The sequence below is a fragment of the Castanea sativa genome, chromosome 6 (genome assembly GCF_040712315.1).
Source record: "Castanea sativa cultivar Marrone di Chiusa Pesio chromosome 6, ASM4071231v1".
Classification (NCBI taxonomy): domain Eukaryota; kingdom Viridiplantae; phylum Streptophyta; class Magnoliopsida; order Fagales; family Fagaceae; genus Castanea; species Castanea sativa.
Window position 1 is genome coordinate 15,291,850 of NC_134018.1, and position 20,711 is coordinate 15,312,560.

Genomic DNA, 20,711 nt, shown 5'->3' on the forward strand with positions numbered 1-20,711 from the left:
TAAGCCTCACAATGGTTGTATGGTCTAAATGGGTAATGATGCTACATGCCAGGATATTCGAATTGATACTATGGAGATCAAGATGTTTGATGGACTTGTGAAAGTTTTTAGTAATGTCAGACATATTCCAAATCTTAGAAAGAGTTTAATTTCTTTAGGAGTATTGGATGATTTGGGCTATTCATACTCATTAAAGAGTGGAATCATGAAGATTACCAAAGGTGCTTTGTGTTGGAAAAACACATGGAATAACAAATTTGTATCTTATACAAATACACGCAGTGGAATATGAACGGATCTACTTCATTCATGATTGATAACATACACTATGTAAGTTTCAGAATTTAAGAACAAGAGAGTGTACCTTGGTGTGGTGAAATTCAAAACAAAAGATCAGAAGTACTTGGAAACACTTTTAATCTTCACTACAATTCCACTTTAATCCTAAGAAGTGTGGTATTTCAATCAGTTTCCAAGGGAGAATAAGATATTGGCTTTCACTCATATATACACATCATTTCACAATGATGTCTTATTCTAAAACTTTGTATGTTTCTCCCTTTGTATCTAACTGATTATCTAATTGGGTTGACCTTTTAGGCTTTTCCAATTGGATTTTAGTGTGTGGCTTGGATTGAGACCAAAAGGGACCAATAAGATACTAGCTAAAATGGGCCTTGGGTTTTTATGTCAACTCTTGACAAGTCTAAAGTTATCATTAACTACATTTAATACCACTATATAAATATAGTTGCACCTTAGGCCTTATTTATAAATTATATCCCAAGACTTTATTGTACATGAAATCCTTCATAAAATATTCGTAGTAATACAAAGTCATGAATGTAGACTGCCACTTTGTAGGTTACTACATCTTAATCCTTAAGTAACTGGTTTAATTTTTTATGTTATTCATCATATATTTATAAAATCTAATTTCATAAATATATACTTTAGTAACTCTTTACTAAAGTGGTTAGGCCTAACACTCTGAATAACCAAACGCATTAAACTTATCTCAAGGGAATATTTGGTATTTCCGTTAAGAGATTATGAATTCCATCTTGAAAATATATGCTCCTTCAACACTAAATGTGGCTGCCTAACATACTGAGGTTTTGATCGTGACTTTAGAGCTCACTCCTGATATATCAAAGCAACCTACACTTCATAATTAGGTCCATTATCTCTCAGGATTAAGAGTTCATGTAAATAGAAGTCGTGAGATTTATTATTCATTTGACAGTCGTTAGGAGAATAATAAATCTCATAGTAGTCCAGTTCAATATTTCTTAACTCTTAAAACATATCAACATATCAATTAGAAGTCTCCACTTCCATGATCAAAAAAAATCATCTTAGTTGATATGTTATAGTTTTTGCAGATGAAATTCTCAATCTCATCACCGGCTATGAACTAAAATTTTGAATTTACAAACAACTTGTGATTTATATCTTCTGTAATTTTTCACATAAATCACATACTATACATCTCATAGACTACATGATAATGTCCAATATTCATGTTACCATTATTTTAGATAATAATAAAATAACTTTATTAATTACAACATAATGTCATACATAGCATGATATAATAGGATTTAAGGGCACTAATCCTAACAATCTCTCACTTGCCCTAAAGACTATTGTGCACTAATCTAACTCTCATTCCTTCCAAATATGACTCAAAAGTCTTTTAGGGCAAGGCTTTGGTAAAGGGATCCACTAGATTACTTGCACTATCAATCTTTACTACTACAACATCTCCTCGAGTAACAATGTCTCGAATAATGTGATACTTTCTTTCAATGTGTTTTATTTTCTTGTGATTCCTTGGATCCTTGAATTGAGCAACCAGTCTACAATTGTCACAAAACAATGTGATAGGAACTTGCTCCATTCTCACAACACCAAGATCAGAAAGGAATTTCTTGAGCCAAATAGCTTCCTTTGCCGCTTCACAAGCAGCAACAAATTTAGCTTCCATAGTAGAGTTAGCAATACAAGATTGCTTAACACTCCTCCAACTTATAGCTCCACCTCCCAAGGTGAACACATAACTTGAAGTGAACTTTCTGAAATCAAGATTTGACTGAAAATCTGAATTTGTATAACCAATAGGTATCAAATCCTCACTATAGTAAACAAGCATATAATTTCTCGTTCTTCTTAGATACTTAAGAATATGCTTTACAGCTTGCCAATATTTAAGTCCTAGATTTGATTGATATCGGCTGACCATGCCAACTGAATAACAGATATCTGGTTTAGTACAAATGATGACATACATGAGACTTCCTACTGTAGAAGCATAAGGAACTTGTCTCATCATATTTTCTTCCTCAAGAGTCTTAGGTTTTTGGTCATCAGACAAAGGAACTTCATGTCTAAAAGGAAGTAATCATTTCTTGGAGTTTTGCATGCTAAACTGTTCTAGAACCTTATCTATATATCCATCTTATGATAAGCTTGACATCTTATTCTTGCAATATTGCCAAAGCTTGATCCCCATAATAAAATTAGCTTCACCCAAGTTCTTCATATCAAATTGGCTTGACAACTAAACCTTTATTGATGACATAACCCCTACATCATTTCTAATGAGTAAAATATCATCAACATAAAGCACTAGGAACATTACTACTTTATCTCAATGTCTTTTGTACACACATGCTTCATTAAGATTTTGTTCAAAACCAAATGACTTGATTGTTTGATCAAATCTGATGTTCCATGACCTAGATGCTTGCTTAAGTCCATACATGGACCTTTTCAACTTGCATACCATATGCTTTTAGTTCTTTGCTATAAAACCTTCTGGTTGAAACATGTAGAGAATTTTGATATATTTAAGCATGGCTACTAGCGAAAAAGTTTCATCATAATCAATACTTTCTTTTTGTGAATACCATTTCGCCACTAGTCTTGTTTTAAAGGTTTCAACCTTTCCATTTATCTCTCTCTTCCTCTTGTAAATCCATTTGCAACCAACAGGTTTAATGTCATTAGACACCTTTACAAGATCCCAAACTTGATTGAAATACATAGAATTTAATTCAGATTTCATAGCTTGGACCCAATGATGTGCATTTATATCATTTATTGCCTCTTCATAAGAATAGGGATCCGATTCAACCTCTTTTGAGATAATTTCATAAGTTTCTTCTAAACCTATAAATCTTATAGGAGACCGAACAATTCTCCCACTACGACGAGGCACCTATGTACTAGTCATCTCATGAGTAATGTCTTATGGTGTATCTAATACAACCACATCATTTCTAGTTTCATCCATTAGTTGTTCAATTACAGGTTGATTCATTTCAACCAAAACAACTTTACTTCTAGGAGTATAATCATTCATATAGTCATTTTCCAAGAATTGACATTTGTACTAACAAACACTTTATTATCTTTATGACTATAGAATAAACCCCGAACAGTTCCTTTTGGATACCCTACAAAGAATACTATTTCTGTTTTAGACTGTAACTTGTCAGGCTTTCCTTTCAACACATGTACTGAACAACTCCAAATATGGAGATGTCTCATACTAGGCTTACGCCCAGTCCACAACTTTACAGGTGTTTTAGGAAAGACTTCGAAGGTACCAAATTCAAAAGATACATTGCAGTATTTAAGGTATATCTCCAAAAAAAATTGGTAGAGTTGAATAACTCAACATGGATCTAATCATATCTAAAAGAGTCTTATTCCTTCTTTCTGCTACACCATTTTGTTGTGGAGTTCCAGGTGCAGTCAATTAGGATATAATCTCATTTTCAGTTAAGTAATCCTTGAAATCCCCAAGTAGGTATTCGACACCTCAATTAGATCGAATGACCTTTATCCGTTTACCTAATTGATTCTCAACTTCAGCCCTAAACTCTTTGAACTTTTCAAAAACTTCGAACTTCCGTTTCATTAGGTACACATAACCAAATCTAGAGTAATCATCAGTGAAGGTAATGAAATACTCATAGCCACCTCTTGCTTGGATTGACATAGGACCACATACATTTGAATGTACTAGTTCTAGCAACTCTTAAGCTTTTCTACCTTTTGCATTTAAAGATCGTTTGCTCATTTTACCCTCCAAACAAGAATCACAAACTAGAAAACCATCAAAGTCCATGGGCCCTAAGAGTCCATCTTTGATAAGTCTTTGAATTTTGTTTGAATTAATATGACTCAAATACAAGTGCCAAAGATATGCATCACTATTAGAAGGAACTTTTCTCTTTAATGATTTCACATGAGAGTTATTATCTAATTCAGAATTGTATAATTCATGCTTATCAAGAGTTAAAATATAAAAACCATCAACAATATTGCCAAAATGGATAAACATTTTACCCTTCTTTATTACAATATTGTCTTTTAGGATAACACAATATTCATGTTTAACTAAATATGTTGCAGAAATTAAATTCCTACGAACATTAGGTACATACAAATAGTCTTCCAATATTAAAACTCTAGATTCAAAATATAAATTAAACACTCTAACAGCTACAACTGGAATCTTGCTCCCATCAGTCAAAGTAATAAACAATTCCCCTTTATTCAGTTTCTTGGTCTCCTGGAACCCTTGCAAAGAATTGTAGATATAATTAGTACAACTTAAATCTACACACTAGGAATCTGTGGGATTCTGTACTAAACACATTTAAAGAAGGAATGAACTTTTCATACCCTTATTCTTGGCAACCTTAAATATTGGACAATTCCTCTTCCAATGACCTTTCTCACCACAATGGAAACACTTTCCTTTGGTTTTCTTTCCTTTGGTTTTCTTTCATTTGTTGGCAACTCCTAAGGCAACTTGTTTACCATCTTGCTTGGTGAAGTCCTTCTTCTTTTTCTTCTTACCCTTGCATTTCGACTTAGGTTGAGAAGTAGAAACTTTAGCCATATTGGCATCAACACTAGAAATACCAAGGATGCCTTCCGCCGCTACCAACTCATTCATTAATTCAGACTATGAATAAATCTTTTTGTTCATATTATAATTAAGCCTGAATTCCTTGAATGATTCTGGTAGTGACTGGAGTATCATATCTACTTGGGATTCTCTATCAATATCGGCATCTAAAACTTCCAATGTATTCAGATTAGAGATCATTCTAAGACAATGCTCCCTCACTGAAGTACCTTCAGACATTTTGGTATTATAAATTTGCCTAATAGTTTCTTGCCTTACAGAATGACCTTGCTCACCAAACATCTCCTTCAGACTTAACATTATGTCTAAAGCTAGTTCTACATCCTGCAATTTGATGCTGTAAAACATTTGAAATAGATGCTAGATTATAGTACTTGGTCATCTCATTAGATTTCTACCAACGACCATATCACTGTTTTTCCTCAAGAGGAACATCTAATGATGGAAAGTTAGGACATGGTTAAGTAAGCACATATTTGTGCTCTTCAGCAGTAAGAACAATGTCCAAATTCCTTTCCAGTCAACATAATTGGATCTAGTCAGTTTGTTTTGATTAAGAATAGTAACAAGTGGGCTAAATGATGTCATAATTTAAATCTAAAAATAATAAACATGAATATAATAAGTAAATTGGACAATATCAATTTAGTATATAAACACATATTATGGAACCTTAATAAAACCATAACATAAAATATGCAACAACAACCTAATCCCATATTCAATATCCCTCAGCATAAAGTGAATACTATAAATACTATGATTGATTGAGAACTATTCTCATTATTAGTGCTATCGTGATAACTTTTATTAAACACTAATAATATGTCATTTTACATTTAGCCTCTAAGTAATAATAGTAAGAACTCAACATAAAGGATACTATAGTACTTAGTCTAGTGTATATTATTGTCTAGAATCATGTGTAGCCACATTTCATCTCCCTTAACAGGTTTATTTTGTAGTACCATGATACAAAACACCCTCCGCATGGAATGCAAAGCTTGAAGCTAAGGCAAGATGTTTGATCAAACCACTATAAACCAAGTAGTTCAATCTTGTAGCACCATAAAATAAATACTTTCTACATGGAATGCTAAGCTCGAAGCAAAGACAAGGTATATATTTCATACTACTATGAACCAACAATGAAGGCGGTGAGATCCAACCCTTGTATCTCTCTTCTACTAGATATTTTAAATTAAAGGTTTTTAATTAGAAACATGTGTAATCTCATCACACATAGCCTTTCACTTTTAAAGTGTGAAAACACTTAGTGAAAATTCAAAAAACAGTGCATTCACGAATTTTCAACTCAATTCGATTGATTCTCAATTGCTATTCGATCAGTCGAAAAAGAGCATTCGATTGATCTAAAACAATTCTTGATTGATCAAAAATATGAAGAAAAATTTCTATTCAATTCGATTGGTATTTCGATTAGTAAAAAAATTTCGATTGGTACTCGATTATATCTCGATCAGTTAAAAAAATGAAGAAATAGCTTCTGTCCAATTCGATTACTACTTTGATCAGTCGAAAAAATTTGATTTGTACTCGATTGCTATTCGATTAGTCTAAAATCATGTAACCAACTTTTTCAGCATTTTTCTTTTAACTGTTTTTGATGTTTCCAAAGAACAAAACACATTCTTAATGATAAAAAGCGATGTGATTGAGATTAAAACTTGAATTTCATTGATGTTAAAGTGTTAAAATTCAATTTTACATGGTTAAAATCAAATTTAAATAACATCATAACATCAAAATTAGTTTTATCAAAAAATAGTTTCGTAACTATAATATGCAGAAAAATGGCTGCAGAATTTTCACAACTATGAAAATAGTTTTCTTTGATTCTAAAACTCACTCAACACGTTATACAAACATGAGATTGAAAACCGCTCTGATACCAATTGTTGGAAAAACACTTGGAATAACAGATTTGTATCTCATACAAATACACGCAACAGAATATAAATAGATCTACTGCATTCATGATTGATAACATGCACTATGTAAATTTCAGAATTTAAGAACAAGAGAGCGTACCTTGGTGTGATGAAATTCAAAACAAAAGATCAGAAGTACTTGGGAATACTTTTACTCTTCACTCCAATTCCACTTTACGCCTAAGAAGTGTGGTCTCTCAATCAGTTTCCAAGGAAGAATAAGAGAGTGGCTTTTACTCACATACACACACCATTTCACAATGATGTCTTATTCTAAAATTCTATATATTTCTCCTTTTGTATCTAATTGATTGTCTAATTGGGCTGACCTTTTGGGCCTTTCCAATTAGGCTTTAGTGTGTGGCTTGGAGTGGGACCAAAAGGGACCAATAAGGCACTAGCTCCAATGGGTCTTGGGTTTTTCTGTCAACTCTTGATAAGTTCAAAGTTACTATTAACTACATTTAATACCACTATATAAATGTAGTTGCACTCTAGGCCTTATTTATAAATTATATCTCAAAACTTTATTGTACATGCAATCCCTTCATAAAATATTCGTAGTAATACAAAATCATGAATGTAGACTGTCACTTTGTAGGTTACTACATTTTAATCATTAAGTACTCGGTTTAATCTTTTATGTTATTCATCATATATTTATGAAATTCAATTTTATAAATATATACTTTAGTAACCCCTTACTAAAATGGTTAGGCCTAACACTTTGAATAACCAAACTCATTAAACTTATCTCAAAAGAATATTTTTTATCTCCGTTAAGAGATTATGAATACCACCTTAAGAATATATGTTCCATCAACACTAAATGTGGTTGCCCAATATATTGAACTTTTGATCGTGACTTTAGATCTTACTCTTGATATATCAAAGTAACCTACACTTTATGATCAGGTCCATTATCCTCTCAGGATTAAGAGTTTATGTAAATAGAAGTCATTAGGAGAATAATAAATCTCACAGCGGTCCAGTTCAATATGTATGAACTCTTAAAACATATCAACATATCAAGTAGAAGTCTTCACTTCCATGATCAAAACAAATCATCTTAGTTGATATGTTATAGTCTTCGCAGATGAAATGCCTAATCTCATCACCGACTACGAACTAAAATTCTGAGTTTATAAAGAGCTTGTGATTTATATCTTCTGTGACTTTTGACATAAATCACATACTATGTATCTCATGGACTACATGATAATGTCCAATATTCATGTTACCATTATTTTAGATAATAATTAAACAACTTTATTAATCACAATATAATGTTATACATAATGTCATATATAGCATCATACAATAGGATTTAAGAGAACTAATCCTAACACTTTGATGGTGATGAAGGGATAGAAAGTAAGCACGCTTTACAGATTGATTGGGAACACAGTTGTAGGAAGAGTTGCAGTCACCATTCCAGTGGAGTCCAGCACTGATGACACAAAATTATGGCATATGCGTCTTGGCCATATTAGTGAACATGGTATGTTAGAGTTGCACAAAAGAAATTTATTGAAAGGGGTGAAGACATGCAAGCTAGACTTCTACAAGTATTGTGTGTATGGGAAGCAGCATAGAATCAGTTTCAAGACAAGCTCTCATACAAGTAAGGGAGTTCTTGACCACATTCATTTAGATGTTTGGGGTCCAGTATCATTGTCTTCTCATAGCGGTGCTCAGTATTTCGTCAGTTTCATTGATGATTGCTCTAGAAAGGTATGAATGTATTTTATGAAGCATAAGTCTGATGTGTTTGGCATATCTAAAAAATGGAAAGCACAAGTTGAGAATCAGACTGCTAGGAAAATAAAATACCATAGAACAGATAATGGACTATAGTATAGAGATAAATAATTCATAAGATTTTGTGAATTAGAAGGCATTACTCGCCACTTCACAGTTAAAGGACCTCCACAGCAGAATGGGGTTGCACAAAGAATGAACAGAACCTTAGCAGAAAGAGCCAGATGCATGAAATTAAATGCAGGGTTGCCTAAGGTGTTCTGGGTAGAGACAGTTAACACAACAAGCTTCATTATTAATAGATCTCCATCATCAGCCATAGATTTTAAGATTCCAGAAGAGGTTTGGTCAGGTAGACCAGTTGATTATTCGAGTCTAAAAATCTTTGGTTGTCCAGCTTATGTGCATGTGAATAATGGAGAGCGTTCTAAATTGGATTCAAAGTAAAGAAAATGCATATTTATTGGTTTTAAAAAATGTGTTAAAGGCTACAGGCTTTGGGATCCAATCTCAAAGAAAATAGTGACCAGCAGAGATGTCATATTTGATGAAGCCTTTATGTTGAAACAGAATGAAGCAGAGACTTGTGGTGATAGTCCACATGAGAAATTAACTATTGAGGTGGAGTTTGACAAGAATAGTTCACCTAGTGATAAGGGTGATGTTGAGATTGATCCACAACAGCAACAAGAAGAGCCTTATTCAATTGCTAAAGGTAGAGAAAAGCAGGTTCATAAAGCACCATAAAGATATGGCTTTGAAGACATGGTTAGCTTTGCTCTCATAACTAGTAGTGGAGATCCATTGTCTTACAAAGATGTAGAAGAGATGGGGCCACTACAGAAGAATAAGACTTGGGAATCCTCTAGTATGTTGACAAAGTCAGTTCCAACAGGTAAGTTCAAGAGCTACTTGGACTTGGTTGGTGTTTACAGCTTGTAAGCCCTTAAGGGCTAAGATGGATGCGATGGAGGAATTTGCTTGTGTAGCTTGATTAATTTAAGCCAAGGTGGAGATTTGTTGATGTGGGCAGTGTGGCTTGTATTGCCAAGCCCAAGTCAACACAAGTTTACCAAATACTTGTTGTATTAGGAGTCCAAGGTAGCCGACCTAACATATATCACTATATATATGTTATTAGTTATGGCAATAGGAGAATTTGAATAACCTAGTAGGGTATAGCCGCATAAGAAAATAAAGAATTAAAGAGGTAGTCAGCTTCTATTCTTATTGTTTCTGTGATAGAGCGCTAGGGTGTAATTAGGATTTAAGTTTCTTGAAAGTTTTTTTATGCACTATTGTATCTCTTTATTTTTATAGTGAAATTTCTCCATTGTCGCTGTGGAGGTAGACAGTTTGCCGAACCACGTAACTTCTTGTGTTCTTTGTGTGTGCTTGTTATTTAATTTCCGCTTATTTACTGTTATTGATTTGAGTCTTGAGGTGCTATCTGCACAACAAAAAGCAACATATGATTTTAGAGTAGAAGGAAAAGACAAGTAACTTACTTGTTTACTTTGTTGATGTTTATAGAAGGAAAACAGTGGATCATATTTGCTAGTGGGGAAAAGGGGGGGAAAAAGAAAGAAAGAAAGAAAAAAACGATGAAACGAGGAGCCATAGAGGCCACTAGTCTATGAGAGAGAAAAAAAATACAAAGAAGAAGATGAGATTAATACTTTTTTTATAAGATAGAAATTATACTCTAGCCTAATCTAAATGTATATGTATGTGAAACTCTCTCCTGGAAACTTGAACTCCTACCCTTACTCCCCACACCTCACAAGCACTTATACTTGTAGAGTGAACATCGCACCAAGGGTGCACGGTGGTAGATGAAGTTAAAACTTGATTGGACTTAGACATGGTAATTTATTTTTGAAAAGATGATCCCACTAATTAAGAAAGAATGGTAAAAAGTGTAAAACTAATAATTACTCCTAGAGAATGATAACATTTACGTGGGCTGGGGGGGGGGGGGGGGGACACTTTTGCAAGTAATAGGAAGTTTCTACTTTTTTTTTTTTTTTTTGGAAGCCGGAACCAACCAATTTTCTTTAATTTAGAGCATTAGCATCCAAATACAAAGCATCCACCACAGGTGGGGGATCCTCCTCCAACCAAACAATATCATCATCAATTAATTTAGCGAATTTAGCCAAAGCATAAGCAACACTATTAGCAGTGCGCCTAACACAATTAATCGAGATGGATCTAAAGCCTGTAGCCAAGCACCAAATATCCTCATAAATTAATCCAAGCCGTGAAAGATTCACTTGAGCCTAGGAAATCGTCTGCATCACCAACGCACTATCACCTTCCAAAATAATCTCCATGAAACCAACGTCAATAGCAAACTCGAGGGCTTTACGACATGTAAGCACTTCCACCTCTTCACTATCCCTTACAACACCACCCTTCGCAACAAGAGCAGCCATTACTTGGCCCTTTTCATTTCTAATCATAGCCTTATAGCCAGAAGCAGCTCCCTCATCAAAGCAAGCACCATCAAAATTCAGTTTGAACAAATTTCCCTGCGAAGGCTTCCATATTTTGGATGGTGCATTATTTATGTAATGGTTTTTTTTTTTTTCAAATTTCAAACATTGTAATTGCTTAACAATTTGAATATTTATAATATAAATAACTATTTTATACATATTTGCAATTGTTCCAGAATGTACACCAAAATAGTACAGGATCAAATCGGTATCTCCAATGAAGAAACTGGAATGGGCACCAAAATAGTATTCATAATATTTCTAGTATTTTATGTAAAATATATGATCCACTAATTGAAAGTTTGAAATGCCGTGAAAAAGGATAAAATTTGGGATAGATAAGTTATGCTTTTAACTAAAACCAAAAAATAAAATAAAATACAATTAAGTGCAGTTAGGTGGGTCAAGATAAAGCTGAGAGCTTTTAGTGTCAAGGAGCGTTTGCAACTTTATTTTTGTTGAAGTTAGGTACTTTAGCACTTGAGTGCGTTTTTGTGTATTTTCAATATTGGGGGCAAATTCTTCTGATAATATAAGTGAAGTGAAGAAACTTTTGGAGCAGTTTTTGTTGAAGCTTTTAGTGTCAAGGAGCATATTGCCCCCCGCCCCCCTGGCTTCGCCGTTGAATTTTCCAAACATCATTCATGCGTATAGCTTACTCCATGCAGTGCAAGGGGCTTATGTATGTATTATTACACAACATTTTCTCTGAACAAAGAAGTCGACTATTAGCCAATCGATGTTAGACATCAAACCTCTTTTTGTGTTTTGTTTACTATCCTTCTTTAGGCTCTCTGCTACGATAGACACTATCATTCCAAGCCATTCCATCAGAGACGGTGAGACTTTAGTTTCAGCTGGTGGAACCTTTGAACTGGGATTCTTCAGTCCAGGCAATTCAAAAGGCCGATACTTGGGAATATGGTATAGGATATCTACCGACGCAGTTGTATGGGTAGCCAATAGAGAGACTCCAATTGCTAATCGCTCAGGAGTCTTGAAGGTTACAAATGAAGGAGATATTGTTCTTTTCAGCAACACAAATAGTGATGTTTGGTCATACAATACGTCGAGAGCTGCAGCAAGTCCAGTTGTAAAGCTGCTGGATTCAGGAAATCTTGTTGTGAAAGATGGAAATGACAATGGCTTGGAGAACTTATTGTGGCAGAGCTTTGATTATCCTTGCGACACATTGATGCCAGGAATGAAGTTGGGAAAGAACTCTGTAACAGGTCGAGACTGGTTTTTAACATCTTGGAAAAGCACAGATGATCCTGCTAAAGGTGATTTTTCTTTACGGATTGATACTCATGGGCTTCCACAGCAAGTTTCTATGAAGGGAGATAAAATAAAGGCTAGAGGAGGGCCATGGAATGGCATTAGTTTTTCAGGATATCCCCGGTTAAGACCAAATCCAATATTCGAGTATGAATTTGTGATGAACAAAACTGAGGTATATTACGTGTATAAACTTGTGAATAGTTCAGTCTTTTCAAGACTTGTATTTTACCCATCAGGTGTTTGGGGACGGCTCGTATGGAGGGATCAGACACACAGCTGGGAGATCTATTCTACATCCCAGGTAGATCAGTGTGAAAATTATGCCTACTGTGGTGCATATGCTACCTGCAACACCAATCGCTCTCCAGTATGTACATGCTTACAAGGATTTGTATCCAAATCTCCAAAAAATTGGAATTCAGTAGATTGGTCTGATGGTTGTGTTCGAAGGACTCCATTGGAATGCAATAGAGATGGCTTCCTCAAATACACAAATGTGAAATTGCCCGACACATCTTCTTCATGGTTTAATATAACCATGAGCCTCAAGGAATGTGAGGGATTGTGTTTGAAAAACTGTTCTTGCACAGCATACTCAAATTTAGATATCAGGGGAAAAGGAAGCGGCTGCTTGCTTTGGTTCGGTAACTTGAATGATATGAGAGTAGACCAGGACGGGCTGGACGGCCAAGACATATATATAAGGCTGGCCAATTCAGAACTAGGTACTTTTTACTCCTGTTATTTTATATTTGCTCTCTTTGGATTTGCTCTTTTATTATAAACTAGTAAGTTTCCGTGCGATATACGGATAATGTTATAATGTTTTATGTAAATTTGTTTTTGGAAAATATTATACATATTATAGCAAATTTATTATAAAACTTTGTTAGTAATGAGTTCATCATAAAAAAGTAACAATTATAAATTACACACATATATCTATTATAATTATTTTGTTCAAGTAATGAGTAATAATGAAAATAACTTGGAGTAATATTTTATAATAAAAGTTGATAAAAACATATTAATCAATTCTATATTATTGATTTTTATTATGTGATGTAATAAAAAACTTCATTACGATTTTTTTTTCTTCAATGCTTTGCTATTGTGGTATGGTGGCACTTGTTGTCATCATCAGTTTCTCCATCTTCAACATTTGAAATTTAATCCGTCCATATTTGTTCAATTTTTGAGCTTTCATCATTTTTTCCATTTTGTTGCATCATTTGTGTTAATTACTAATGAATTGGCACTGAGAGATTCTTGATTAGATCTTACAAAGTTTGGACTTTGTCGCTAAGATTTTCCATAGGTATTTGTGTTTATATTAGATTTCAATGATGTGATAGTTTTTTTGTTAATTTTGGAATAGTGCAGCAAAAAGAATTAACATAGCATGTTGAATTGTGTTTTTTTTTTCTTCCATACCTTTTTATCATTTGAATGTGCATAAAAAATCTTGGCAACTATGTAATTTTCAAAACCATCTTTTAGATTGAATTCATTCAAATGAAGTAGAGAAATCCATTTTTTTCCTAATTTTTTTTTCAAATCACGGGGGATTCCTTATCCAATATCAATATTTTTACAATAATTTAAATAAATTGTACCTTAGTTTATTTTTCAGCAAGATCTCGATCTTGTAGATTTATTTAGGATTTTCTCGGCATCTTAATCAAATATCACAAATTTTGTTTTGTTAGTTGCATTAAAAACTTCAATTTGAATCCTGTATCTAAAGTAGTTTGCAATTGTATATATATAGTAGTTATAGTGAGATAAATATATTATAAATATTTGGAGAGTATGTAATTAATGTGAGTGCCTCTAACTTTGGGATAGAAAGATTTGTTTTTGTTTTACATTTTGTACACCAAAATGATCCTGTTTGTAATTTGACATTTCTTTCACAAAGTACGCACAAAATGTAATACCAACTCATTATTGTATCAATGTTACTTATTATTGCAATACCCTAGCAATTCACATCTTGCAATGAACTTTGAAATTAATATGTATTAGTTTTTTAATGTAAATAATATGATCTATTATTATTTTTTTACATAAATTAATATGTATTAACAAACCTTTTTTGTAGGATCTCATTCAATGCATTTTATCTTTACTGTCTTCATATTATTTAAAGATAAATCCTCCTATGAAAATTTGTTTTGTATGTATATTTGGTTTTCTTGTATAGGAGCATGCTTTTGACCATTCCTATCATCGAATTTTTTTTAAAGAAAATATTAAGTTAATGGCATTTTGTGAGATAGTATATGCTATTTATTATACTTTTTTGTTATTATAAATTTTATAAATATGAACTTGTCAATTATTTCAGCAACCTGAGAGATCTCCAGATTTATATATATTTTTGTTGCACTGGTCGATGATAGAGAATTTGTTTGCATAAATTGCATAGAATATTATTAATAGGCAAAAGCATATTGAATTGAAATTGGGGAAAAATGAAGAGATATTTCATGAGAATAAAATTTTCTATAAGTATCATCTATACGTGGGGGAGGAAGAAGAGAGTTTGTAAGAGGGTAAGAGTTTTTGCTTTGATTTACACATGGGAATGACGTGGGAAGGGTCAAACTTGGGTCATAATATGTAAGGTAAGAACTAGGCCTGAGTTTTTCATAAGATTTGATCTACTTTTAAAAAGTAATCAATTTTATAGTGAATAACTTTTGGTCTAATTGTCAAAAACAGCTCATATCAATATAATAGTAAAAATAAGTTACTATGATCTATTGGGTAACAGTAAAAAAAAACTTAATATTAAGAGGTAAAAAATGCTAAATTTATATAATAGTAAAAATAAGTTACTATAATTTATTGGGTAACAGTAAAAAAAAAAACTTAATGAAAAAAGGGAAAAAAAGTTAAATGCAATAAGTTACTATGATCTATAGAGTAATAGTTAAAAAAAAAAAAAAACTTAATAAAAAGAGATTAAAAATGCTAAATTTATATAATAGATAAAAATAAGTTACTATGATTTATTGTGTAACAGTAAAAAAAACTTAATGAAAAAAAGGTAAAAAATGTTAAATGCAATATTAGAGTGTCACGTGGCAGGACCTCATGCACTCTCACATGAGGTCTCTGCTTTTATATATATATATTGATTGTGGATATATTGAACACCTAAATTGCTTGGTTTTCAGTTGTTTCTTTCTTCTTTTTTTTTTATTTTTTTATTTTTTTTGATGAATCAGTGAATTGATTCAAAGAAAGAAGAGCAATACAAGCTAGAACAAGCCACTACTGGGCTGAAGGCACAGCACCTTTATAGAATAAACTCAGTATCTAGCAGCTATAGAAAATCTAAACAGCCATTTTGTCCTAATTCATAACCAACCATCAGGCCTAATCCCTTACAATTCACTAACTAATATTCTTGCAAACTACAGAGAAGGGATTCCCCAGCTTGCATAAGACTTCTAAAATTGAGTTATGAAAGCTCCCTTTTGTTGGGTAAAAAAAGTAAATAATAGGAGACTTACAAGAAAATTTCTTATTTTTGCTATGAAAGGAGCACTGTTTATTACATTTGCATTTTCCTTACACTCAGGTACTACATGGAAGGCTTATATCATTCCTCTTCTCTCCATTCCCCCCATCTCCCTCCAGTCCTCCACCCAAAAAGAGGGTAAGAGACCAGCCGGATTTTTCTTAGTCACAGCTAGGCCTTAATTGAAAGGACTTTAAATGCAACATGACTTCTTGAAGAGCTGGAATTTAACAACTGCTGGAAGGGGTTTAATTTGGGTTTTCTTCTTCAATGGTAAAAACTCAAAGAAAGCTATCAATGCCCCACACATTTTAGTTAGCTTTCCTAACCTATGAAGTAAGCACCATAAGAATTCCAAATTATTTAATAGTTTAAACACCTTTAAGCACCAACCAACGATAACTTCCCATTTCATAGCTTGGATTACTATCCTCTTTTTTTTTTTTTGATAAGAAGCTTTGAAAGACTTTCATTAAACTGAACCATCATACAGAGTTGGTCACAACATTTCAACCTTGATTCACACCACACCTCTGATGCTAATTTGCAGCCCCACAATATATGGCCCGAGGATTCACTAAAGCCACATTGGTCACAACAGTCCTCAATGCTAATTCCCCTAGACTTTAACCTGTTTTTTGTTGGGAAGATGTTTCTACATGAGCGCCACATGAATTTTTTGATCTTAATTGGGCAGTTTAGTTTCCAAATCAGCTTCCAAAGGGTTTGCATCCTGAGTTATCAGATGTTCCCCCAGCATCAGCCTTAATATTTCGATTCTTCAACCATTTTTAAGCCACCTTGTAAGCACTTTTCACCGAGAATCTACCATTGTTAGTCCAAGCGCAAATTAAGGAATCTTCCAACAATCGAGGACTGATGTAAATCCCTAATATCACCTCAGCTTTATGAGGGAGGAAGGAGCGTCTCACTTTGTCTGCATTCCAGGACCCCGTCTCACTATCCAGGAGGCAGGACACCTTCTCTGACTCTAAAGGGACCCTCGGGCTGATTGGCTTGCAAGAATCCGGGGTGGGTAACCACCTATCCGTCCAAATATCTACTTTCTCCCCATTTCCAATAATCCATCTAGACACAACTTCCACAATATCCTTGGCTGCCATTATACTTCACCAAATGTTCGATGGTCTTCTTCCTAGTTGAGCTTCCTTAAATGTCCTATCTGCAAAGTACTTTGCCTTTAGGATCTTATGTACTAAGGAGTTGGTGTTTTGTTGTATTCTCCACCCTTGTTTGACAAGAAGAGCAAGATTGAAAGCTTTGAGGTCCCTAAAGCCCATGCCACCCTCTTCCTTAGGAGTACAAAGCTTTTCCCATGCAATCCAAGCCATCTTCCTCTCTTTATCCTTCTGCCCCCACCAAAAGTTGCTCATCATTGAGTTTAATTCTTTGCAAAGTGCATCTAGTAGCTTAAAGCAACTCATAGTGTATGTGGGTGTTGCTTGAGCAACCGCCTTGATCAGGATCGCTCTCCTTGCACTTGAAAGCACTTTTTCTTTCCATCCTGCTATTTTCCTACTCACTTGGTCCTTGATACGATTAAAAGCCTTTCTTTTGCCCTTCCCCACCAAAGGAGGCAAGCCAAGGTATATTTCGTGATGTTGGATGATTTGGGCTCCGAAAATCTGGTTCACTTGGTCATGATGTTGGATTACTATCCTAGGATGATGTGGTTTTGCACCCTAATGCTCTATCCACCTTATTTTTCCTATCCAATTTTATAGCTTAGGTTATATTGTCCTCTGTTTGAGTTGACAGGCAATTAGTTCTTTTCAAACATGCTAGCATGTGTTCATTCAAACCTAGTCCTCCATGCTTTCAGGGTGAACGTGGGGGTTAGGGAGAAAATTGGATAAGAACCAACACTAATGAATAATTTTTGGATGTTTGCTTGGGGAACTCTGACATGACTGCAAGCTATATAGAATTCAAAAAACAGTATTAAATTGGGAGAGACCTGGTGGCTCCACAGAAACTAGGATGTTGTGGTGTTGCGCCCTACTGCTCTATGCACCTTATTTATTCCTATTTAAGCTCAAGATAAATTCTCTATAAATACTCTTTTCAAGAATTCTAACTGGCAGGTTGCAGGTACTTATGAAGCTGGTAACAACAGAATTTAGTTTCCGACTCAATTTTAATTTACGGAATTTTGAACAAAAGTCACATATATGTTCGTTCATTGACTCTACTTCTCATTTTCAGATAATAGTGAGAAAAACTGGCATCCCAGCAAAATAAAACAAGTACGAATCATAGTCGGCTCTGCACTACTAGTCATGGGAATTCTTATACTTGGAGTAATATCATATGTGTGGAAGAAGAAAATTAGTTTCAAAGGTAAAGCTATAAACATGAACTTATAATTTCTGATGCATGATAATGTATTTTACCACAGAAATTTCAAATTGAAAGTCTTAAACTTAGAAATGCATCAGATTAGGTGGTTATCTGATTCAGTAATACCATTCAAATTATTCATGCCAATCCATCTCCTATAATTTCAGGAATCACAAGGAAAAATTACAACGATGTAGGTGGGAATGAAAACATGGAGTTACCTGTATTTGATTTTATGACCATAGCTAATGCCACCTGTAACTTTTCGGGCAACAACAAGTTAGGAGAGGGTGGCTTTGGACCTGTATATAAGGTAAACAAAAATATCCTAACTAGCTAAGCTATCTTCATTGGAAAATTTTCCTAATCTTTTTGATTTTTAGGGTACATTGCAAGAGGGGCAAGTGGTAGCTGTAAAGAGGCTTTCCGCTAATTCAGGACAAGGAATAAACGAGTTCAAAAATGAAGTTTTATTAATTGCCAAACTTCAACACCGCAATCTTGTGAAGCTTCTTGGTTATAGCGTTCAAGAAAATGAGAAAATGTTAATCTATGAATACATGCCTAACAAAAGCTTGGACTCCTTTATTTTCGGTTTGAGATTTTACCTTTCAGACTCCATCACATTCATGTTTAGTACTGTTATCTTCTGTTAATAAAATTGCATGTTGAGAATTCAGCTAGGACAATGCTAACATGAAAATAAATTTGGTCAGATCATACACGAAGCAAATTACTGAATTGGCATAACCGCATTCACATTATTGGTGGCATTGCGAGGGGGCTTCTTTATCTTCATCAAGACTCCAGACTCAAAATTATCCATAGAGATCTCAAAGCTAGCAATATTCTGCTAGATGATACCATGAACCCAAAAATCTCGGACTTTGGCTTGGCTAGAACATTTGGGAGAGATCAAACCGAGGCCAAGACCAAAAGAATTGTTGGAACGCAGTAAGCATACTTAACTTCTTATAGATTTTATACTAGATACTTTTAAATTTCTTTCACTGAGCAGTGACATTTTGCAGTGGATATATGTCTCCTGAGTATGCGGGGTATGGACAGTTCTCTATCAAATCTGACGTCTTTAGCTTTGGAGTTTTAGTATTAGAGATCGTGAGTGGGAAAAGGAACAGGGAATTTTGCCACTTTGATGACCACCTTAATCTTCTTGGACTTGTAAGCATGAAGAGTTTTATTGTACTAATATACTGTGTCAAATGAAGTTGTAGTTTTAAATAGTATAGTTTCCTATGCAAATTCTTTGAATAGCCTTCTTTATCAATCATACAATGCCCCTGTTATTCTTATAATCCAGCAATAGTCAGGGGTCAAATACAAGTCCATATTAACAACTGATATATTGGGTTTCAACCTAATACAGGCCTGGAGATTATGGATTGAAGATCAGGCAATGGAACTGATTGATAAATCTATAGGCGACATGTTCACACTATGTGATCAAGTGCTACGCTGCATTCATGTGGGCTTGTTATGTGTGCAACAAAGACCAGAAGATAGGCCAGACATGTCATCTGTGGTTCTGATGTTAAGCAGTGAGAGTTTATTGCCTAAGCCCAGGCAGCCTGGTTTTTATTCGGAAAAGGCTCGACCTATAGCAGATTCTTCATCAACAAAGCATGAGCCAGTTTCAACCAATGAAATTTCCATGACATTATTAGAGGGACGGTAAAATGACATGACATTGCTCAGGATTTACCAACTCTTTTAGTTTAGACTTTAGAGCAAGGGTCCAAGGGAACTCTTACTCTAGTGTTCAGACTTAATATCTTGTCTCTCATACTGAACATTCTATTCTAGGTTGCCACTTTATTCGCTGAGTTGAACTTTAGTGCATACCACAAATTTACATCTGAATTAGTAGAAATGCCATTAAATAATGGAATTCGAGAGTTTGATGAACCATGTGTCCCTCAAAGCCATACAACTATGATCACTATTTATTCTGGTTTGAGAGTTGATAGTATAGTAGGTTGAGTAACCTAGTGGTATGTTACTGTGTTTGGTTGGGTAAAAAGGGAAAGAAAATGGGATATGAGGTTGGCTTATTAAATTTTTATTGTATTTTATTATATTATATATATAAATATAGCACGACGAAAAAAAAAATAACATAGTCTCATCACACGCACTCCGCACATGCAATGAGGCTCTTTTTTTATTTTGAGTTTAATATAATTTTTCAATTTGAATTTATCTATTGTTAGTGAGATTACATAGGAATGGAATTTTAAACAACTAAAATTTAGGATTTGAAAATGAGTACACTGCTAGATTTAGTATATGCTAGTTTTTAAGAAAAAAAAAATGTATCAAACCTACATGAGATATATTTGTTTGGGGGCCTTTTT

The 20,711-nt window shown here is 34.0% G+C and overlaps 1 protein-coding gene across 1 annotated transcript; it reads left to right on the top strand.

Moving 5' to 3' along the window:
- The first annotated feature begins 11,713 nt into the window (after positions 1-11,713).
- LOC142641226 (G-type lectin S-receptor-like serine/threonine-protein kinase At4g27290) lies at positions 11,714-20,262 on the top strand. The gene is made up of 7 exons (XM_075815627.1): positions 11,714-13,168; positions 18,202-18,336; positions 18,504-18,649; positions 18,720-18,930; positions 19,053-19,290; positions 19,368-19,518; positions 19,724-20,262. Exons 1-7 carry the CDS (start codon positions 11,902-11,904, stop codon positions 20,030-20,032), a joined length of 2,457 nt encoding a protein of 818 aa, XP_075671742.1. The 5' UTR covers positions 11,714-11,901; the 3' UTR covers positions 20,033-20,262.
- Positions 20,263-20,711: the final 449 nt, after the last annotated feature.

Bases quoted from the DNA above. Each gene is read 5' to 3' on its own strand.
- LOC142641226 (XM_075815627.1), top strand. From the start codon at position 11,902: ATGTTAGACATCAAACCTCTTTTTGTGTTTTGTTTACTATCCTTCTTT. The intron at 18,337-18,503 runs GTAAAGCTATAA...CTATAATTTCAG, and splicing joins GAAGAAAATTAGTTTCAAAG to GAATCACAAGGAAAAATTAC. The intron at 19,519-19,723 runs GTAAGCATGAAG...AACCTAATACAG, and splicing joins ACCTTAATCTTCTTGGACTT to GCCTGGAGATTATGGATTGA.